This window comes from Anastrepha ludens, chromosome 2 (assembly GCF_028408465.1).
Source record: "Anastrepha ludens isolate Willacy chromosome 2, idAnaLude1.1, whole genome shotgun sequence".
Classification (NCBI taxonomy): domain Eukaryota; kingdom Metazoa; phylum Arthropoda; class Insecta; order Diptera; family Tephritidae; genus Anastrepha; species Anastrepha ludens.
Genome location: NC_071498.1, coordinates 52,988,740 through 53,013,676, shown reverse-complemented (window position 1 = coordinate 53,013,676; position 24,937 = coordinate 52,988,740). Strand labels below are relative to the sequence as shown.

At 34.7% G+C, this 24,937-nt stretch overlaps 1 protein-coding gene across 2 annotated transcripts in view; it reads left to right on the top strand.

Moving 5' to 3' along the window:
• The window catches only part of LOC128871129 (uncharacterized), a 410,182-nt gene that overhangs the window by 346,199 nt on the left and 39,046 nt on the right, over positions 1–24,937 (top strand). For both annotated transcript variants that reach the window (XM_054113306.1, XM_054113305.1), the window contains exons 10-11: positions 10,301–10,452; positions 11,046–11,161. In XM_054113306.1, coding sequence (XP_053969281.1) covers positions 10,301–10,452; positions 11,046–11,161 — 268 coding nt within the window. The remainder of the gene's footprint in view (positions 1–10,300; positions 10,453–11,045; positions 11,162–24,937) is intronic.

Here is a 24,937-nt window from a genome sequence, read left to right as displayed (position 1 = left end):
GAACTGCACTTTACATATCTTTTGTGATAAAAAGTTCATTTTTAATTGACACTTCAACATAAATTGGTCAATCAATATCTTCGAAGTTTCTTTATCATCAGTTTTTTTCAGGACTACATCTCAATTTCTTAATATTAGAATCTGACCTTTACCTACATCAGATATTTTTCAAATATATAAGTTTTTTGGTTTTTATACTTTAACTGATTCCTCAGGTTTTACTATGCCTAGAGTTTGTAAAACGGATCCAAATTTATTCTGTTACATTTGTGGACAGTTTATGACAAGAAAGCAGAGACGCACATTAACTCCTGCTACTAAAGAGTCATATGAATATTATATTAGTTTAAAAATAATAAATTTTGATAAAAGTTGGACTCCAAACTTTTGCTGTAATCATTGTACATCAAATTTGTTTTTATGGAGACGAGGACAGCGTCCTTCCATGTCTTTTGGTACTCCAAAAGTAGAATGGGTCCTTGAAGATACATTTTCTTGACTCGCATTTGGATTTTTTCCCACAAAATTGTGGAGACGTTAGCGATGAGCATGGTGAGAGATTTCATCAAGATATAAAAACTATGGAGAAAAGATATCAAGGAAAATGGAATCCTAGCATGCTTGCTGATTACTGCTGGGGCTTATTAAAAGATGATGATTGCAATTACTCTAGAAAGTCACAAAGATTAACCTTCCCAAGTCTGCCGAATAAAAATCAAATTTTAGAAAATGAAAGTACTCAAAACTAAATTCTTTATCCTTTGTGTGTTTCTTCTTATTCCTTAAAACCTTGAGAAAACTTACAAAGATTAGAAGCATCCGTGAAACTTGTATTTGAAGAACAAATTGTGGATTCAAAAAATTCAAACAAAGAAGGAAGAAATTCCTTTCTAAGGAATAACAAAAAATTACCACAAATGCGAGAATATTAATAAACAAAAAAAAACAAAAAGGAAAAAAAAACAAACAAAAAAAATTTTTAAAAATAAAAAAGAACAATAAAAACAAAAGTGGAGTGTAAAATACTGACAGCCTCCTCGTGGCACATTCTGGGGTCGTGAATTTAATAAATTTATTATGCACTAAAATGTTGGTTCACCAGCTAATGTCAGATTATAAAACTTTATTACTACTGTCAAAAATTAGTCTAATATAACTATATAAATTCATCTTTCAATAGTTGTTCGTGAAGTAAAAAGTAATTTAGATCACCATATTGGTTTTGCCTTTTTAAATTATGATGTCATATTTGTCTTCAGCGCATCATAAAACCAAACATTGAAAGAAATTTTAACTAACTAAAACATGATAGGTAAAAGGTACAAGTCAGCGCACCACTATGATAAGGCTAACTAGCCTGCATGGCTGCACCTATGAAAATCGTGCGCGAGCAGTTAAAAAAATTGTGCTACATCAAAATTTACAATTGATTCAGGGTATTTTCGATTTGGATCTTATAACTGAAGGTTCAGGCTTCAGTTTAAGGCTAGGTAGAAGCTTCCATCACCTCAGGTTCATCCACTACATTTGGTCAAAAACACGTTTTTTTGACTTTTTGAACTAATTTTTTTCAAAATCTTGACGTGATGGAAACTTTTTAAGGTCAGATTCGTATTCAGCGATGAAAAATCTATAAGATAGGCCGGGTCCGATGCTTGAATCAGAAAAATAATCATTTTTTGTCGACCAGTGTTATTTTTAAATCTTTAATTATTACTAGAGTTTTATTACAACTATTTGTTAAAAATGAGTTTAGCTTTAAAAGTGTTAATCAAAAAATCAAATTTTCAGTAAATAGTTTGAAATACTTAGTTTGGTTAAGTGTGAAAACTGTTTTCTGCGCCTTCATAAATTATACATTTTTTTTAATATTAAACTTACAAATAATTATATTTTTAGTTAGTAGTGTCAAATACTTATGTTCTCTTCCTCAAGACTAACCGCAGTGTTCACAGAGCAATAAAAGGTAGTGGAGCACTTTAAATATAACGCACAATAATATTTACTGTTGTCGTGGAGAATTAGACAAAGAAACTAATTTTCACTATACTTGAAATTAAGTGGATTTAACAATAGCAAGAACGCAACTGAACCATTCACCAAAAATATTGACGAAAATTCAGTCTTGGAAATTAAGTGTCTTTTCTGTTCTAAGACACAACTAAGACCCAATTGCTATAGGAAATAGCATTCTTGGATACGCAGCAAATAAAAAAGTAGATGATTGTGGTGTTAAAATGCTGCTAGACGCTAATAAAGTGTCCCCCAATTCACGAAAGTGTCTCCCAGCCACTGAAAGAAAAACAATTTATTATGCCTTCATATCACTCACTCACTCACATTATGCGCACTCTATGATATTAAAACAGACATCAAAAGAAAAAGCAGATAACTCATTATAAAATACGAGCTCTACTTACTTTTAAACCTTGTTCTTTTTGCTTTTTTATAAAAACGTACAATAAAAAAATAATTAAACTTTTCTCCAATGAAATAAAGTAGACGCCATGGATACCATAAGCAATCTACCTACATATATCTGTTCTGACGAAAAGTAAATAAATACAGTTTTTATTAGCCTAATTATCCCCTTTTGTTTAATGTTTATTTTATTATGATAGAGTGATTATAAATATTTATTTCTTTTTTTTTAATTTTATCCTTTGAAATAATATATTAAAACCCTAAAATCCATTAAATTCATGAGAAAATGAAAAACTGTGTATGCAGCATTACTAAATAAAATATTTTTATATAATTTCGCGTCGATATGAAAGTTTCCCTCAATATAAAAAAAAAGTACAATACTTTTTACTGCTTGCTCTAATAATGCTTGTGTTACCGGCGCAGTATTTTCCAATGGCTGTTGATAACCAGTACTCCCAATTCAGTTCCAGAGTTTCTGTTAAACTGGTGTTCGTATATTGCGGTACATATGAGTTTACGTTAGGTTAATTGCATCGAATGCGCAACATATGCGCGCCAACAACCAAAAGTTCATGTGGCAAATTTGCAAAATTGGAAAAATTCGTTCAAGTTTCTCCTTTCTTTTCGAAAAAATTAAGTAGTTCAACGACTTCTTACGACAGAGTGTTTGCTTTTGATGTCATTTCAGTCTTTTCCAGCAAAATATGAAAACATTTGGTATGAAGCACATAGCTGCTGACACGAATTGTAGGTCCTATTTTTGTTGTTATTGCCACACACAAATATATATATATTTTTGTAGATATTCACTGCAGTTCAATGCACAATTTTTTATATATAAATAAGAATGCAGCAACAGCACCGTCGGAGTAAGGCAGTGGCGGTTATAGTACAATTACCTTGACATACTTAAGAGTTGCTGAAATGGTTACTTTTGCTAAAATGAAAATATTTTGCAAATAAATTTGGTTGTTTAAAGAATTTCAATTTTCCACAAATCTATTTGAAATCTTGATAAGCGAAGTTTGCAATGGTGGAAGTACTGCAGTTTTGCTGATGTAGTGGGAATACTGCAAGAGGAATATTAAATGCGAAGAGACACTGAAATTGTTAAGACAACATAAATTTGACAATGATTATTTCATTTTAAATTTTAAGGAATCGCATCCATGACTGATTGGTATATGGTTTATTAAAAAATACTTTGCAAAAAAACGTAAAATTTACTACGATATTAGGGGCATCAATTTGAATATCAGTAATAGAAACAGTAGAAGTGAAAGTGAGCAAAAGGCTATAGTAAGTAGTAGTCAGTAATCAGCAATCCATACAAAATGCAATTTTAGTAGGTTTACCTTTCCCATTCACCACAATCGTCCGGACAAAAATTGTGTGAGGTAATAATAACGTATAGAAGAATCGAGTTCGTCGTGTGTATGAACATTTTCGCTTCCTCTGAGTTGGGCCTCCAATATTTCCCATGGGTTTACTTAACATTCCGCTTACTTTGACAGCTCTTGTGGCAGCATTATGTATTTGCGCCCAGTAGCCTATATTCCAAGGTTCGGGTCCGAGTATTGATCCTTGGCCCGCATCAGCTGTTAGCTTTCTATTCGTGCATCCTTCTTGGGTTTCGTATAAGAGCACGCGATTGCTGAGATGGCTGCGAATAATCTTGAATAGAAAAAATTTTACCTTCTTTAAGGCTTCAATTACGTCGCCCCATCTTAAACTGTTGAAAGTATTTCTAATGTCCTGTATGGCTAGTAATACTAAAAGATTGGAGTATCGATTACCTGCCTGAGCATATTTTACGCTAGCTATTACATCTTAGTGGTTCCTAGGGTAGGTCTGCGACTTATAAAACCATGCTGCCTGTCACACAGGCCACCAATAATCTCTACGGCTTCGCTAAACCTACGCTTTATCAGTTTCTCAAAGAGTTTTCCTGCGCTATCCAACATATATAGCGGTTTATCAACGCTAATGTTGGGTCTGCCTTTCCCTTACTGATTAGTACCTAATACTTTTTGTTCTTTGCATATTTCCGGAAAAATTCCTTCTTTTAGGGATGCGTTGTACATGTTTAGCAGCACTTTTAGTATTTCAGCAGCAATGCCATCAGGTCTTGGCGTTTTATTGCTTTTGTAGTATTCTAAGCGACGAACCAGTAAAACACGACAACTTGAGCTTTACCCGTTTATTCATCGGCTAAATCTTATAAAAAAATGGCTGCACCTAGTGTTGCCAATAATTATGTAAACGCTTACAATGCTGCCACAATTATATAAATATTTACAATACTGCCACAGTATATATTAGTTCATCTTCTGTCAATGGGACAAATTCAGTTGCTTTATATTGGGTCCGCCATATAACTTTACGGAATTAAAAATGCTATAAAAAAGAAACTACTCAATATTTTTCCTAATTGTTTTTTTTATTTTGAAGTTCAATCCTTCCGGTTAATGATGGAACACAACCTCATTCATATGGCTGCCTCGGCTAGCCATGCACCATCCCATACGATCGGTCCAATTTTTCAACACATTTTCGATTGTATGCGGCTGTATTTCAGCTATGACATCGCGTATGTTAGTCTTCAGTGCATCAATTGTTGCTGGTTTGTTGGCATAACACTGGTCTTTGACGGCACCCCAATGACAATAATCCAACGGCGTCAAATCGCAGCTCCGAGGCGGCCAAACGATATCAGAATTTCGGCTGATAATGCGATCTTCGAAGACAGTGCGCAAAAGATTTATCATAGCATTCGCTACGCCATGATTTTCAAAGTAATGTCGCAATATTGTCCAGCGTTTTTTGAGCGTATATACAACCATTTGCGTTCAGCGGAAGAATAAAACTAATTTTCTGTCGAGTCAGATGGCAGCTAAGTGTTACCATTCTTCAAATAATACCTAGTTCAAATCTGTAACGATAGATGGCGGGCTCTGTACTTTCTTCTTCCCGCTCCACCCAGTGGAATAGGAAGAGTCTGTCGAAAATTTTTCTTATCACTTCGGTTTAAATGTCAGCAGCAGAAGATTTAGCTCCTTGCTTTTTCATAACGTTTTTGTAACCCGACCTCAATGGATTACTGTTTAGATCGTTTCTTAGCTCTTTCCATTTGTCTTTCTTTCTTTGGCTTATGTTTGCCTCAATTCTTTTTTGACCTGTTTGTATTTTTGGATTCCGTTATCGCTGGACCCAAACTTCTGACTATAGTAAACTTTTCTCGCTTGTGGATGCAGATCTCTCTAAGTTCTGCAATCTCGTGTGTACACCAGTAAACAGCATATCGTTTTTGTTCATAGCTATTTTAGGCATAAAATATTTAGGTATAAATAAATAGGAATCAGTAATCGACAAGCACTGGTGAATGATCAGTTTTCAGTAATCAGTATCAGTATCAGTATCAGTATCAGTATCAGTATCAGTATCAGTATCAGTATCAGTATCAGTATCAGTATCAGTATCAGTATCAGTATCAGTATCAGTATCAGTATCAGTATCAGTATCAGTATCAGTATCAGTATCAGTATCAGTATCAGTATCAGTATCAGTATCAGTATCAGTATCAGTATCAGTATCAGTATCAGTATCAGTCTCAGTATCAGTCTCAGTATCAGTATCAGTATCAGTATCAGTATCAGTATCAGTATCAGTATCAGTATCAGTATCAGTATCAGTATCAGTATCAGTATCAGTATCAGTATCAGTATCAGTATCAGTATCAGTATCAGTATCAGTATCAGTATCAGTATCAGTATCAGTATCAGTATCAGTATCAGTATCAGTATCAGTATCAGTATCAGTATCAGTATCAGTATCAGTATCAGTATCAGTATCAGTATCAGTATCAGTATCAGTATCAGTATCAGTATCAGTATCAGTATCAGTATCAGTATCAGTATCAGTATCAGTATCAGTATCAGTATCAGTATCAGTATCAGTATCAGTATCAGTATCAGTATCAGTATCAGTATCAGTATCAGTATCAGTATCAGTATCAGTATCAGTATCAGTATCAGTATCAGTATCAGTATCAGTATCAGTATCAGTATCAGTATCAGTATCAGTATCAGTATCAACAAAGATATCTGTAACAGCAAAATAATACTTGTCAATATCAGTATCGAGACCATCAGCAATTAAGTATGAGTGGTAAAGCTCACCGTTTGATAATTGTTTCTCTTACAATAATATGCACACAATAACTTTTAATTTAAATATCTTTTATCACATTTTTACTGCTGTTAAGCAAAGCAACAGATTCCGCATTTTAGTTTTTTTTTAATTTTGCCACAAATTCATTTAAAATTTCAAACAATTTTACCATTTTTTCCTTAATTGAATTGGGTTTTAGTATTCAAACATGCAAAAACCTAATAATCTTTGTTCTAGAAAATGTCCACCTTTTAGCTCAAATTAACCGCAACTCAAACAACAATTTTGCCTCTCCAGGCCGCATGCATAAAAAGTTTTCAATAATTTGTCATAGATATTTTGCAGCAAAAAATGGAATATTTTATTGCAGGTGGGAATTTTGGAATTAGAAAAAAATACCGAAGAGCAAAAAAAGTTCATAATTAAAATAAAACGAAAAATGCATGCATAAATTTTATGTAGTCTCAAAAGCAAATTCAATTCGCCAATATACATACAATTTTTAATGCAATTTCCGTTAAAAAAGTTGTGTTGAAAAAATGGCAGGAAATAATCCTTCATCAAAATAGGCCAACACATGAATACCAGGAGAAAAAATGGAAGCAAGTTGTATGTATGTATGTGGTAGATATGTATATAATAAATAGATTTGCGTGTTCGTATAACCATAGTTCACTTAATAACCTTGCGGATATGCGGGTGATGAAGCGCGCTGGGAAAAACACCAAAAAATACCAAAAATTGCATTGGAAAAACTACAAAAAAGATAATTCAAATTTTCTGAACTTTATGACGTGGCAGTTTATAAAATTTCCCAGTTGAAACAGGGTGTGTAATAATATAGTATCTATATATATATTTTGCTAAAAAAGAGCCAAATGATATTCTGTATTGTGAATTGTATGACTCCATTTTAAAGTTGAAGCCCTTGTGGTGGATACTAATGATGTGGCTGTTTATGTTGGTGTGGATGCAGGACACCCAGAAATTGAAATTATGTTTGGCTGTTAAATTTGCCAATATAGAGCAGTGTGCATGTTCCTACAGCGCGACTTAAAAAAAGTATGCTATTTTTACAATTATAAAAATTAGTGTATTTCTGTCATGAAAAACCTCCTCATAAAAAGTATCTGCCGTGCGGAGTCGGTTTGAAACTGTAGATACCTCCATTTGTGGAACAACATAAAGGCGCATACTACAAATAGGAGGAGGAGCTCGGCCAAATACCCAAAACAAGGGTGTACGCGCCAATTATACATATATATACCTATATGCGTCGACTTATTGTTTATTATCAGCCGCTGTTCTTTTTTTAATTTTTCTGCTAACATGGATATTATTTTGGAACTACTTTTAATTTTTTAAAGCTATACGCGAATCGACCCAATCTTTGATTTTGTGCGTGCTTTTCCGACTGGTTATGTGAAATCGACCGTAAAATATGAAAGTCGGAAGGGGTAATGTTTGGTGAATGTGGCAGGTAAAGTAGGTCTTTCTAACAGAGAGTTTCCAAATAGGTTTAGATCAGCACTATAACACGTGGATGAAAATTATAATCTGAAATAATGATTTTGTCATGTAGTGTGCAGAATTAATGAACGCATTTTTTTTTGACCTTCGTCAATTGTGTTCGGTAGGCAAACAAAAAAAGTAAGCCAATCCCTCAAATACGTATTTTAATGAACGGTGCTAGAAATTAAGGGTTTCATTTATTATTATACAAAATTGAATACTTAGAATATTAAAGAATTTTCTAATAAGAGGTGTTATTTTGATATTCAAAGAAAACTCCTATTTTTTAATATAAATCATCTACTTTTTATTTCATTATAAAGAAGAAGGTTTGCCGTTAATAGTGGAAAATAACATCAGGCAAATTACCATCACGACCACGCTTACAGCACAATATCCTTTTCATGAAATTTTCGCAACCGAATTGCAAAGTGGCTGCCCTATGTCCTCGATAGCCTCACGAATTCCAACTTTGAGATCTTAAATCGACCGTGGGCTGACCTTCTCTTTTACGTGGTTCCAAAGTAAAAAGTCACAAGGTGTTAAATCACAAGATCTCGGTGGCCAATTGAGAGCAACTCTTCGAGAGATAACACAGTCCGGAAACTTTTCCCGTAAAAGATCAATAGTTTCGTTGCTTGTGTGGCACGTAGCGCCGTCTTGTTGAAAATAAACGTTGTCCAGATCAATACCATCCAATGCCGGCCATAAAAAATTGTTAATCATCTCTCGATAACGACCGATAACACTTGTTACTGGGAGACCTTTCAGTAGGTGTGTTGGGGCGTATGAGTAACGTTAACCTGCAGAAAAGGGTAATGTTAGATTTTTTTTAAGCTACTGTGTTATATTTAAGTTAGGCCACTGAAGGCAAATACAGTACCAGTCAGTTGTAAGATCAAACCGAAACCATGAACAGAGTTAGGAAAATTTATGGGTTTTAACAGTCACTCTTTTATTAGACATAGAATATAATACAATGGAATAATGGAAGAAAATGCTAGCATCGTATGAAAAAAAAAATAATTTTTTATATTAACTTTTATTTATTTAAAGAACCCAAGATGGCGTTATAGAACCAGTTACATGTAATTTTTAATATTGTAATCGGATGTAATTTTTTCTATATGTAAATCGAATTATAACTTGCAAGAAAACAAAACAAAAAACAAAACAAAAAACAAAAAAAAAAACAAAAAAAAAAACACAATTTCAACATTTAGTGTCATCTCTCGTTGTTTTAAATAAAAAGCAGGTATGAAAAGTATATACCAAAAAATTCTCAAATACAACTTTGTATTAAAAAAATAACTTCATTATCATCTCTAGTTTCTTTAAATAAAAAGCAAACGCAAAGCATAGATTATTCGTGGCAAAAAATTCTCAAAATCAAGTTGTTATTAAAAGAAAAAAAAAAAACATTCATAATATTTAAGCAACCTCCACATACATTGCGTATTAATTAAAAATAGCTCCTTTCGAAATTTTGCTTATTCGAAAAATACTTTAAAGCTACGCTTTAGTAGCATTTTTTTCTTACAATTTTATGAGGAATCTGAATCTGCTAGGAATGATATGGAAAAAATGAATCCTTCCTAATGTAATAGTTGTAGCAATACGCTGTAGAAAAAAAATCCGGTTTTAGTAAACACCTTATATCGCTGAAAGTTATCACTTACAAAGGTGTCATCAATTCGTAGATACATCAGTAATTAACTGCTAGTCAATGCAGAGTTTTATGGAGATTTATGGATTAAAATTTTTTGCAATGAATTCACATACACATGTGGTGTTTTTGTTTTACTTATTTTCCCTAAAGCACTAAAATATTACACCGCTTTTTTCATCTGGGGAAATACGAAATAATTCATTTTAATAACTGTTTGGCCTCGCCGAAAAAATGGTGACTAATCTTGATATTCCATTACGCCTAATTAGATGTCATTGGATTTTCACGCTTTACTTTTTACGCTTTTTACCAGTTGAAAGTACTTTTTGACATATAAAATTAAATTTTAAACTACTACTTTTCCTTACAAAATGCTTACAAACACTCACACACATTTTTAGCGCGTTTTTGTTTATAATAAAATGTAATCACCGTGATTTCAAGAAAAAAAGACAAAAATGTCTTCTTTTGTTGCATAATATTAAACTTTCTCATTGGCTGTTGTTGAATGTTTATTTGCAGTTGCCGCACAGCATTACGGGCGAAGAGCTGGCCTTCATTTTCGGCGCACCGCTTGCACCAGCCGGTCCCTTTCCTAGCAATTCTTATGGTGTACAGGAGAAGCTACTCTCGGAAGCTGTCATGACGTACTGGACGAATTTTGCAAAAACGGGGTAAGTAGAGTGGTGTGAATGTTTTCCACAATTTTGCTTATATTACACGTTGTTTCTTTTCCTTTGTATAACCTTAAGCATTTTTCCACATTGACAAGATTACATTTTAAATTTTGTGCAATAAATGCAAAAATGCTATGCCATTCTTCGTTATGCATTTTACTTAAAAATCTCTAGCAATAGCCGGTAAATTGAATTTCTATTGCAAATGCGCATGGTCGCACACAACTGCAGGTACACACAACTATACACATGTGTTGCAACAGTTCTTTGCGCCTGCAAGTATGCAATTCTTTTAGTGTGTGTTTGGCCATGCGTGCACAGCTGTGTGTTGACATACTCCACTGATTGTGGCAATAGAAAAGGAAATAGAAATAAAATTTTACTTTTATTTGTGCGCAGTAAGCAAGCCAGGCTGCATTGCTATTCCTTTCTTGTATTTTATAAAAATCCTGCTCTCCTTTGATGGCCAGTTGAAAGTGAATTTTCATGGTCTTTAAATTTGATTGCACTGCCTAGATATTGCATCGATATTATCAGAACACTCTATATATGCAAGTAATATATTCTTCTCTGTTTCCTTTTCAATATAGCAATCCAAAGGCTCCATGGAAAGGTAGCTTCATTAATTTGCATGCCTTGGAATGGGATCGTTATGATCTCGATTGGCCGGAATTCAACAAACGTAGCCAAGCCTACATGAATATCGGTGAGTTTGAAATTATAAATATTGTTTAATTTAGCGCACGATAGTCTTAGTTCCATTTATAATGGTGACTAGTGAGCTCGCATCATTATATACTTTGTTAGGGATTTGGTCAAATTTCTGGTACGAGTTGAAATGTGCTTTACTAAAGGGGTGCAATTGTCCAGCAAGATACTTCCAAAGATATTTATCATTATTTAGAGAATTTCTGATTAATTAAGTTACTTGACGTAATGCCCAAAACTTAACCGTTTCCAAGGTATTGGTACGTCCAATCTTTTTATGTTATTTCAACATACGATTTTTTAGTTAATAAATAAATAATAAAAAATGTATAAAAGTCATCAATAACAGTTTGCTTAGGCCCAAAAAACTAAATATGGTTACTTGATAAATTTTGGATTTACTATTTTTCACTAAGTATTTCCTACTTCGCATCATTTCACATAAAGCTTTTGTATGGAAACTATTATCCCCAAATTATTTAAAAATTAGTACGTCTTTTGCTCTTCAAAATAACATTTTAAGAATAATAAAATAGATTTATTTCAGCAGGTTAGGTTAGGTTACACTGGCTGACTAAAGCCACGCATTTTAGGAGTCGGACAAGCTCCAGTTCAGGGATAGATTCTAGCCTTTCAAAGCTGAGATCACCCAAGTAGCATAGTCTGGTTTTCGAGGAAGCCGGACAGTAGCATAGAAGATGCTCCAGGATTTCTCTTGCATCCGACTTATTGCATTTCCTGCAAACGTCGTCAAGGGTTAAATTTAGCTTTCAAGCGTGTGCTGCACCTAGGCAATGCCCTGTTAGTATGCCAACTAAAGTTCTAGTACATTTCCCTCTACCGAACGATATAACCGATTAAGCTTACTTGTCATCATATGCGTCCTGGCAACTTTGCAATTAGTTAAGCTAAGCCATCAGCCTTTTGCCTTTCTTAGCGTGCATTCCTCTAGTTATTTTTGTGTGCAGAGGTTTAAGTGTCTGACTTATTTGATCCCCTGCAAGTCTCGCACCTTCTTTAGCTTTTCCATTACCTTTATTTCCCTCTATGCCTTTATGTCCAGAAACCTAATAAACGCAACGCCTGCAGTTACGAGCTAGCTCGTTAATTGGTTAATTGCCTTCATAGACATTTTTGGATGATAGATAGTATGATTTTTACGCTTTTATTTCCGCTTGGCTATCCACGTTGCTGTTAATTGCTGCATCTGCATCTCCATCCCTTTCTTTGCAGCAAATATCTCAGCTTGAAACACTGTCGGAGAGTCGTTGAAATATTACCAATTGTCTGAGACATGTTTTCTTCCTGACCGCCTTCCACCACGCCAATATGTCATACAATACTATGGGTATAACAATTGCAGTGTAGCACAAGTTCATAAGAGCGGGTGAGAGCCCCTATGTGCTTTCAAGTATTCTTTTATATGCGTATAAAGCATTCGTGACCTTTTTCACCCTCTCCTCAGCAGGTAGTCCAACATAATGAAATTGCCTTCCAAACTTTACCTGTTTAGCAGCTAACATAATTAAAATAATCGAAAAGCTCGTGTGAACACTCTACTATGCCATAATTTTAACGGGCTATAAAACTACATACGGAATTCTTTTTTTTAATATTTTAATTTAAAATTTGGAATCTTTATAAAATTTTTCGAATTTTTATAAAACTGATTTCCTAGAAAACGGATTTCCCTTAGTTGAATATAAAAAGGAGTTTGCTTTGCTAGGTTTGGCATCATGTCGAGTCCTCTTCCTACCTATGTTGAAAAATTACGCTACTTTCAAGTTTGCAGAGTATCGGCTGGCTGACATTTTAAATGTGTAAAGGTCGGGTGGAAATTTTGCAATGCGGTAGTAGAGTTTAACAACGGCAAAACTGGAGCTTAATATTCCGATACTTGAAGAACACTATTTCCCATTGCCTACTAATAAGAATCAGTTGCACTGCCTGCAATTTCATTTACTCAGTTCCACATTCCAAGCTGTGGCTCTCTGCAAGCAATTTAGAACGCATCACACATTTCACGGCGAACAAAGCTACGAAGTTTTAATTCCAATACAAAGCTGACTTTATTTTATGGTTGTACAACGTTGCTGGTCATGGCAACACTAACTAACACCACTGGAAAAGTAATTATACAACAAGCAATGCCAAAGCCCTTCAAAGTCTCCTGTGGCGTAAAACAAGGCGACTCGCTTTCCACATCTTTATTTAATCGCCGTCTTCACTCTGCGATAAAAAACGAAGTGAAACCTTTTTAGTCACTCAGGAATAACAATCGCGTACGTGGATGATATCGCGATAGTGGCAAGGAATAAAAGATATCTCATTAAAACCTTCTGTAATATTGAATTTCGTGCAAAATCAGTAGGCCTTAGAATAAATGAAGGCAAAACTAAATATCTGAAGGTCCCCGCAGCGAAGAAAGACGAAGTCCTGAAAACATCCAAATCGGGACATTAACCTTTGGAGGTATTCAACACTTCAAATATTTGAGAGTGTTAATAAAAAATGACAACATTAGTTACGACACAATACAAGACAGAATAATGGCAGCAAACATAGCATATTACGCCCACGCAAAATTGCTGAAGTCCAAACTGCTCACACGTGAATGTAAATTCCGCCTCTACCAGTCAATAATATTACTACCGGTGCTGTTCTACGGCTGCGAGTGCTGGACATTGTCAAGCAAAGACGAAAGTAGCTTAAGAGCGAACGAAAAGTAATCCGAAGGGTGTTTGGCCCCATACGCTGCAACGATGGAACGTACCGAATACGCTACAACAATGAGTTGCTAAACTTATGCCAGGGAGAAGACGTCGTGAAATACATTAAATCCCAAAGGCTTCGATGGTTAAGGCACACTGTGCGCATGGAAGACAGCCGCCCCCAAAAATATTTTTTATTAACGAATTGTCTAATGACCCTAGCCCGAGGACGTCCAAGGTTAACCTGGCTTGACCAAGCCATAACCGACCTGAAAAAGCTACTAATTAGGAGCTGGAGATCTGTTGCTATGAACCGTGCAGATTGGAAGAGAATTGTGGATGAAGCTAAAGCTCACCCTGAGCTGTAATCGCTACCTGATGATGACGACAACGTGGAATGAGACGCCAGCTGACACAACTTCATTACAAGTTTTTCTAAAAAGATGCCTTCAAAAAATTCTCAAAATGTCGTGACCAAATGCTGACTTATGGGCCAGAACCCAGCAGAAGCCAATACTATTAGAGATCCGAAATAGAAAATGGGTCTGGATTGGCCATGTTCTACCCATAGGAAATGGGGACTTAACAAGGGCCGCCATTGTGGAACTCCCAAGGAAGCAGTGGACGTGAAGTACCAGCAAATAACTGGAGACGGCTGCTAGAGCCAGAAACCCGCACCATGCGGCTTACCTGGAATGATGGTGAGAGATTGGGAGAAATCCGATCCGAATGGGAGAAATTCGTTATGGGCCTACGTTTCACAGTGGAATTCTAGGAACTTATGATGATTATATTCAAGACATGAAATGACAGAAAGACTTTTGATTTTCAGCATCTTAAAAAATACAATCAAATCTGAAAACAACTTCCTTTTTGCCATAAGTCATTGTGGTTTTATGCATTGCATCAGAAAAATTAGTGATTTTGGGAATGTATGTATATCATAATGGAACCCATCCATAACATAGTTTTTGTCAGCTGCTCTCAAGTTGTTGTAGTTGTTATTATTGTAAAAGCATAAGCATTCCCGATAAATCGCTCCGTCGAAGACGAGTAATTTTTCCCCAAGACAATGTCAGCTCTCACCTATCGGCTAACACAAGAGGGTTTTTGATCACTCAAAAGATTGAGTTAATGGGTCATCCGGTTTACAACACTGATTCGAAACCTATTGATTTCTTTTTGTTCCCGAACTTCAAAAATAAAATATGACCATCAAAAATAAAATGCGAAAAATGCGCTTTGAGAGCTTTGGAGGTATCCACTCCTGAGTGATATAATTGAAAATTGGCATAAAATTAACCATAAGCTTTTTAGTAGGTTATTTACTATTACGTGAGTGGGTTGACAATATACCTGTTCAGAAAAATTGTTTACGGTAAACCTTCACGATAAAATTAGCTTTGGCGTCTACTGTAACAAGCCAGAAATAAGCGCTTCGGTTCGTCTTCCTAATCATTACATATATCGTATTTCTGCCTGATTAGATAAAAATGTGACTACCTTTACAGAAATTTTAATTTAGTCTGTTAGCTAAGCGGTGAATAAATCTCTTGGTGAGGTTGTCCACTTCTTCATCCTTACTCCCAAGCGCCGGACGAGATGGCGGACACCTTTACAATAATTGCAGAAGTTACAAAAATGAGAAGAAGGACGAGTCTCTCAGACAACTTCTCTTTCACTGCCCTGCGTGGCAAACCACTAGGTTTAGATACTTTGATGACCTTAAGGATCTATGTGTCAGCCAGATCAATGGATTTGCACTTAAAACAAAGTGTTTTAAGGAGGAATAGCAGTTTGTCCGCTGTATCGCAATGGATCGGCAACGGTCTAAGTGAGTTGGTTTAGAGGCCGACTGCCACTTGTACCTACCTACCTACCTACATAAGCTCGCATGTTTAGTTGTGTTGATGTATAAAAGGAAATGAAAATGACATTTTTGTACGCCAATTTATAGTACAGGGTGGCGCAAAATTAATCGCCCTATCTGAGGATTAACAATTTTTGCAAATGCCTCAGACATATTTGACTTTTGTCAAAGTATACAAACAGACAAGCAAAGGAGCGAACAAAAGACAAAATATAGATTTTCATTGCTCAACATAATTTTTTTACTGTTTATTAATTGAAAAATAAAATTAGATGATTACTTTTTTCGCCACCGCAATAAGTATTTGCACCTATGCATGAATGCACTTCCCGATACTGCCATCAGAAGAAGTTCAATTTATAATTTTTATATCATTAAAGGTTTTCGCCGTCAAAAAAATACGTTCTAGTTATACGATATTTAAAGCTCTAAAAAAATTGCACTTTTGCAATTAAAACACAAATGAAATGAATTCTGTAAAATAAGAAAACGACTAATAAAAAGCGTTAACCGCTCCGGTATTCACCCTATAAGCAAAAAAGCGAAATACGAAATTCTCAATAAATTGTTTCAATGCATTTATTAGTGGCTATTAAAATGTTCACCGTTAGTAAGTTTTTCAGCTGAAAATAATATTTTTGCTGAATATAGTTTTCCATTCAGTGATAATAAAATAAAAAAATACTTTCACTTAACTCACTCAGCTATCATATCATTCAATTATTATGGCTTCTCTCTTTCTATAGAAAGCATCAGGTTGCTCTGCGCGGGAGAAAAAACTAGCAAATTAATATTTTTATATGAAAACTGAATTTATATAAAGCGGTGACTTTTACTACTATTGTTTTTACTGATTGGAACATCAGAAATGATTACAACTGGTCGTTGCAAACAGCTTTATTCAGGAGCCGTTTTTGATAGCACTGTCATGTTAGTATGTTTATCCAGGGTTTTCGTACAAAATGGAATGGTGATAAAGGTCGAGAAAAATATTTTTTTTTTGTTTTCTCTTTAATTCAAAAGTTCTGATGCTTGGAGTGAAAAAGTGCCATATTAATAATTCACAGCTTTTAAAGTTTTATTGTGTCTGTTTTAGTTCGAAAAGGGGCTTAATATGAAAAGAAAATCAGTAAAAATATTGACTTTGGAACTTAATTTTTTATTATTCTTAAACTTATATGTTATTACTAATCATTACGCTTGAACTAAAATTACTCCAATGTTAAGCAAACATTTTTCTGTTTGCAATTTATTGCATACAGGGTGGTTCCGGTAGTGACTTATTTTTGAAAATTAAAAAGATGAACAAAATGTAATGTTTTCGGCAACCATTTCCATCCTTTACGAAATACTATTTCAGTCATGTAGCATCTGCATTACATTCTCAGTAGCGCATCCTTTTAATCCAGTTTTCCACGGCCTGAAGCGTTAAGGGATTGTACGCATAATATCAGTCAATTGGCTTCTCCGAGACAGCTGTAAATACGAAAAGATCGATTGTGGCTTTGGCTGTGTAATCCTGTTGAGACAAAAGATAATCCCAGTCAAGGTCTTAAATTGCCGTCAACAAAAAATTTTATTAGGCCTCTGTACTCCTCACCCTTGCCCGAAAAGGTGTTTCTAGCGGCATTTCCAAAGAAAAATGGGCTAATGATGCTAGCGCTCTAAAATAAATAAAAGCATTGGGGTGACACTGTGTTCAATATCCCTACCAACATTACAGCGTCTTGAAATATGCAGAAGATTTTACTTTCGACTTCAAATTTCTACTGAGCAACTATATGGTGGGCCATGCAAAATTTGTTTTTTGAATTGGCTATAAAAAAAAACAAATCAATATTTTTTCAAACTTGTTTTTTACTTTGAAGATTGAATATTCTCATTCATGAATGAAAAACAATATCATAATATCAAATGACTACCACGACTGGCTTTACAGTAGGCCATTCGATCAACCCAATTTTTAAGCACGTTTTCGATTGTTTGGGCTCCAATTTCATGAATGGCAACTTCGATTTCGTGTTTTAAAGCATCAATCGTCTCTGGATGGTTCGCATAGCATTTGTCCGTAACGTCTCCCCACAAAAAATAGTCCAACGGGCTTAAATCACAGCTCTGAGGCGGACAATTGATATCGGAATTTCAGCTGATTATTTGGTTTTCAAAAACGGTAGCCAAAAGCTCGAGTGTAACTTTGGCAGTGTGACAATTTGCTCCGTCCTGTTGAAACCAAATGTCGTCCATGTCATCCTCTTCAATTTTTGGAAACAACTCGTTGAGCATGTCACGGTAACGCTCGACATTTACTGTAACCGCGGCTCCTCGCTCAGTTTCGAAAAAAAAGGCCCTATGATGCCGCCAGACCAAAAACCGCACCAAACAGTGACTCGTCGTAGATGCATTTGCTTCTCTACAATAACGTATGGATTTTCTGAGCCACGTAGCCACCGCTGTGAAAATCAGAAAAGAAAAAGAAGAATCACCACTTTGGAAATAGGTTTTCAATATTTCCCAATTTTGTTCAAGCGTATAGCGTACCATTTCGTAAATTTCAAGCCTTTAAGTAAATTATGAACACATTTGACATGTCATTTGTGTTACCATTCTCAAAAACATAGGTGGTTCAAAAAGCAAACGCTATATGGCCCACCCTGTCCCAGTTAAGAGCGATTTTAAGCGATAGGGATTTAGGATATAACATGCTTTCATCTTCTTATATTCATTGACTGCCTGACCTTTTTCAGCAGGAAGCACCACTATAGTTTGTATCTTAAGGAGCTTGATGAGTTTTAAATGGGTGAACATATTTTCAAGTCGTCAGCATACAAAAGAAATTTGGAATTAGTGAAACAATTTGATATGCCATAGATAAAAATAGCGAATAACAATAGACCTAAGATGCTGCCCTATCAAACCCCGAACGCCAAAAATCAAAACATCATAATTTTTTATAAGACAAGAAACTGTTCTAAAATTATAAATGGTATTTGAGGATTCTTTTAAAATAGTTTGTATTTACCCTCTCTAGTAATGTGTGGCATTTTCTTTCTTTTAAATAACTTCAGAGATTATGTGCTCGGCACTGGTTCAAAACACGTTTGCGCTAATTGCGTGCTAAGGCAGTTCAATAAATGAATAATGATATCCTTCAGCTCTTTCTTTGAAAAGTTATGCTTATTTTCTCCATGAATTGCTGGAATCAATTCATCCCACTTTGCATACATTGCTCGGCAAAATAACTCAAAGAGATGAATGGCAGGTCGCACTATCTTGCTGAAAAACAAGAAAAGGGGCAGATATTTATACGAAAGTAAGCGTAAGTAGGTAAGTACTTTTTAGAAGTCATGTGTGTCGACGGGAAGTGGTGATTTATCTTTCCAAGTGTACTCAGAGCTCCCCAAACTACCAGAGATCTTCCGCCAAAATTTCTATTTGAAAAATACCTTGACTCTAAATCTCTCTTATACTTATTAAGTCCATCTGGACCATCTAAGTTTCATTTAATTTCATGAGGAAAGATAACCTTAAATTAGTAAAATTTGGAAAACTTGAAAAAGGCTGTTTTATTTATTCTAAACTACCAGATTTCAATTACAATCCATATTATAACGATCGAAGATTTTCCGTCTCATTTTGTGGTCAGCGGTATGTTTTGGAGGTGGCTTCGTTTTAGAGATCTTAATAATCCTCGTACGCTTTAAAACTCAACTTAACGTAGTCCCAAAAATATTGAGGCTACATTCAGCCTTGATAAAGAAGGGAATTAACAATTAGAATGAAACACTTGTAGGTTTTCAATTGTAATATATTAAAAAGTGGGCGCTAAAAAATCTACAAAAAGATTAGCAGCAGATTATGAGGCATGTATCCCATTATACGAGTATACAAATTTGTTTAGATTTAACATAATTCCAAAAGATCTTGGGACTCGCTTTGATATCAGATTTTTAATTTTGAACTCTTCTGCTGGGAAGGCTTTTACCTTCTTAAGCTTAAAGGGATAGATACCTGTAAACGACCATATTTTCCCTGATTTTTATTAAAAATTTTTAAAATGAATAAGTGAAAATTGGCATACAGTTTATTTATACATTAAAAAATATAAATTTTTTTTTATTTATTTTAATCATTTAAAATGGGGGATGTACACTCAATTCTTCCAGAAAGGTCGCAGCGCGGCTTCTCAATCGGCGGCCATTGTAGCATCGGCGTCAGTGACCTGAATACAAAAAACCAAAAATTTGTTTGTTTATTAATATCATAATTTCTATATGAATTAACAATAAATGGAAAAAAATCGCGGAATAAAATGCATCAAGAAAAAAAATTAATTTTGGAGCGAGTTTTCCTACCGTTTTCCTACGAAAAAATTATTTTTTCGAAAAACTTTCGAATTGTAAATTCACATAGAAATTGATATCATAATAAAGATGTGTGCAAAATTTCAGGGAGATAACAGGGTCAATAAGTTTTCGAGTTATCGTGTACGCCAATTCGAAAAATATAGTTTTGAGAAAAACGCCTCTAAACTTTGAATACATGAAAATTTCTCTCCCAGCGCTCGAACGCAAAGAATAGAGTCGTCACGGTTGCCGATCTATAATATAAGAAATACCTAAATTTACGTTCTAAAATTTTTTTGACATATTCTTAAAGGATTATATTAACATTTTATGAAAAAAAATTTTTTTATTTTTCGAAATTTTACAGGTATCTGCCCCCTTAAATCTCGAGAATAGCAAAAATGTTTACCTTCAAAGAGACACAGTTTAGTTGATTTGTACTTTTTGTAGAATTTTTTTACTTAGGATATCAAAGAGTTTTATAGAAGTTACGTTTTTTAGCGATATGTTCCTCATAAAAATTTACAAATTACAAATGGTTTAGCATTCAGTTATTACATCGCCCGAAAATAGTTATTGTTGTTTTGCTGTTGTTATTGCTTTTGCTATTGTTGTTGCTGTAACAGCTTTAGAATTAACCATAAATGTGCGGGGAATGCTGCTGGAGTGACCATCATGGGCCGACTATAAATCCATGTCTTTCCGTAACGTAGAACCGGCTACTGTGGGAACGCCAAAAAATAATGATTTCCGGCCAGTGCAACGTTTAAAGCAAAAGTCAAGTGCTTGATTATCCATGATGTTTAAAATTCCAGGTCAAGAATAAGCGGGGTTCGGTGTATTTGATTGGGCAATCCAACTCCATGTACTTTGTACCTTTTTCACAGAAACCTTATATCGACCTAAAGCTGGAGGGGTATTCACTAGAGATATTCACACAAAATTCATTCGTCTTGTCGTAAAATGTTCAAACAGTGAGCGGCAACCTTTAGTTTAGTTTAGTTGGTCCTGCAGGAGATTTTTTCTCAACAGCTACTTGATATTGGCTTATTGCCGCCCAGATATTCAAAATTGTTGCTTTGGCTGTACTTTACTTAGCAATTAAGCCCCGGTAACATTTGAGAAACAACGCAAATATGCGTAAGACTGCCAAATAAATGAATTATCAGCTTGATGCCAATTACGCTGATATTCAAACTATTAATCCTTAACAGTTGTTGCTTAGAAATTTATTTCAAGAAAAATTAAATAATATACAAATATTAAATTTTCACAACATCGATTCAAGATTTATTGATTAAAAAGTAAATCCTGCCAAATTCATATACATAAATGGCTTTAGCCACAGAAACCACTGAAAAGACTATGCCATAGCTTTTACTTCTAATATTAAACAAAAATACTTGCAATAGTAAAATATACCCCAAATATCACATCTCCATATTTGACATACCATAGTTATTATTGTAAAATATTTAATTAGAAAATAGAAAATCCCATTATTATATCCTGCCAGCTGTGAAATTTTTGGTTTATAATTTTGCGCCAATATAAAATCATACCATTTCTAGTACATCTCATTAATAGGGAAAGCAATAGAAGATAAATAACCTTGCAGTAAAATCTATCCGCCTTCTAGCGTAGCGTAGCATTACATAACTCAACTCGACTGTAAATTGTAGCATTTTATAAAAGCCGTAATATACCATTAAATTAATAAGGATTAACGAAAGCCTAAAAGGGTCGGCCTTCTCTCAATACATTCCAAAGTACGCCAGCCTACGCCAGCCACACATTCATACGAGTACTCGTATATATGTATATGTATACAAGTATATATGTATGTGTAGGAATGTAGATGGATACCATTGCACCCAGCTTCAACTGTGTTCATTTACTCGTACATACATACATACCCTACTGCTCATCCGCAACTGAAACCATCAATGGCTATTAAAGCATTAAATACATACACTTGCGAGGGAAAAGTATTCCACTAATTGGTAGCCGTTTAATTCAATTTGATTTTCGTCTATGAAGGCGCGCAACGGCGTTCAATGTAAGAGCAAAAGAAAGAGTTTAGGGAGCATTCCATACCAAATCAACAGCAGCTGGAATTTTATCGTAAATAGGAAATCAAGTAATGGTTAATTCTCAGAAGCAGGGAGTAGACAATATGAAAATAATACTATTCAGACCCTTTAGAGCTTAAATATTTTATTCTGCCTCTAATACCCTAACCACTATGAATTTGTACCCTAGGACTTCAGCTCATATAAGCGCCGCTACAAAACTACCAAAATACCACTTTTTTACGAAAAATATTGTACATACCACAAGAAAAACCATATAATTCACAACTTCAAGCTTTGTAGAAAATTTTTCAACATATTTTAAAATTCCATCAACTTTTTAACCAGAATTTTCAAAAATTTTCTTGGTATGCACTTTTGTATTCAATTAATTTTTGGTATAAAAAAGTTTATTTATAATTTCCAAGTGTTGACAAAATACCGCTAATTTTTGGCATATTTTTTATAAAATTTTTTTGTTTTTCTGACGCTGCTAGGCTTTTTTCTCCAGATAAAAAAGTTCGACCATTTATTTTCAACTTTCAAAATGGACTTCATGACTCTATAATTTAATGTTTGCACACGAAATTGCTCCTACATTACCTCGCAGAAATTTTTCTAATTTGTAAATTATAATCGCTTGCCTAAGCCTAAACATTTGCACGATTTGAATTTCGAAGTGGTGAAGTCAGAGAATCCCTTCCTCAATATTTCACGCGCAATAGTTTTAGGAAGTCCAAAAGGGCAAAAGCTCTCTTGCGCACGGACTGATGAGGACGACTTCAATATTTTAATTTGTTTTCAATAACCCACTGGGCTCCGTCCATGAGATGTTAGTCATTGAACTTGTTGCCCGCAAACTTCGCACCCATGAACGAATCAAAACTTCACTTTGGGCATAACGTAGACGTCGAATATACAGTAGAAGTAGTAGTAATTCTTTATTTATTTATAAATATTGCATCTTACATATCAATAATTTTTCGAATAATTCATTTAAAAATATTAATACATAAGGAAAGAAATAATAATAAATTTGTGGCAACAAGAATGTTGTCCGTCACAGCTCAAAAATTAATCAAAAATTAAACTCTGCAAAAAGAAAATTTCTATAGCGTAAGGCTGAGTATATAAAGCAAGTTAATCTTTTCCAATTATGGCCATTAAGTAGATATAGTTATTACTTCTGCTTCATTTAGTTTCGCTGCGTTTAGGTATTTTGTTCTCATCTCCTTCAGTACCGGACATCTTCCTAAGAAATGCTGCATAGCTTCTTCCTCGTTTAAATTGCAGAGGGTGCATATTTTCTGAGCATTTCCATACGTAGTTGCATTTAGCTTCAGTAGACAAGATCTTGCTTTGAAAATTGTAGTAATATCAGCTAGCCGCATTTCTTCTTTGATATATGAGTCCCCTTTTGAGTAGTCTGAATGTTTGTAAATTCACGTCGCCCTTGACTGTGCTTTTACCTAGCCAATTTGATGTCTTTTATTTTGATTTTGGTAAGAAGTTGCACATAGCGATAATGCCAGTCTGTAGCGGTGATGTTTTCTTCAAACTTCAAGCCGAACTCCATTCCCATGTCGTTCAGATGCTTAAGCCAAAACACTTTTTTACTTAGGATGCCTTGTGTTAGTTTGTGTGGGAGTCTGTTGCAATTATATTTATAAACAGTTTTCCAGATATACTTCATCTGTAGTTCTAAAGAGTACATGTGGCTTCTTCTAAATTAGTTTCTAATGTTATTGCATAATTCGGAGTGAGCTCGGGTAGTTTGAGGATTCTTTTAATAAAGTAACGTTGAAGTTTATTTACTTCATCGAATAAGGCATGTCCCCGAACTTGCGCTGCGTAGGTTTGTATCGCTCTGCATACCGCTTGGAACGGCTTCCATATTGATTTTAATGAAATGAATGACTTCGCTAAAAAATCGTTCCATGTGCAATTAGTATCTACTACCTTTTGCTGAAGTATTTCTGGCTTCTAAGTGCTTGCCTAATGACATTTTGGTCGTCGAATATTGTAATGTGAACAAAATCTATGACGAGCAGTTGAATCAGAATCTTTGATCGTAAATATACTTCAATTAAGAACGCAGGTCGTTTACCCATCCACTGCGCTATCTCGACTAAATAACGCGCACAAATAATAAAGTTAACGCGGTTCGCTCCCGTCACACGCGCTTGCCGGTTAGAAATAAATTGTAAATTTAAACCTTATTCTGCCACCGTACAGCCGTATATCTTGAGTTTCTTCTTTATTGTGACTTAGCGCTGCAGTTTATGTCTCTTGTGCCAAATCAGTAATGGATTTTATGAGGGGCTTATATTGCTTCTTCTTCTTCCTAAAAGGTGTTCTAACCTCTTAAGTCACTTTGGCCGATATCAAAGTGTACTGTAGTCTAAAGGGCGGCCGCTGTTAAAGAATACTTCAGATGTCGAATGCCAAGTTCGGGTAGTTGTGGATAAAGCATTCTGATTAAAATTCGTGCAAGATTACTACAATATCATTAACACTTCTTCAATATTTTTTTGGTTCTCTAGAAATCAACTAACGAAAAATGAAAATGAAAAATAAACTCATGGCTTGTACATACAATAATCATACTAGGCTATCATTTGCGGACGAATTTCTTGGAAAGTACTAGACAAGTGTCATCACCGCTTTCATTTTATATATATTAGCTTGAGCTAATTTTTCCCTCTCAAAATTCTAAATCAACCCTTGTAGGCATCCGTTTTCATTTTTAAAAGAGCATTCGCGGCGAAAGCCAAAGTC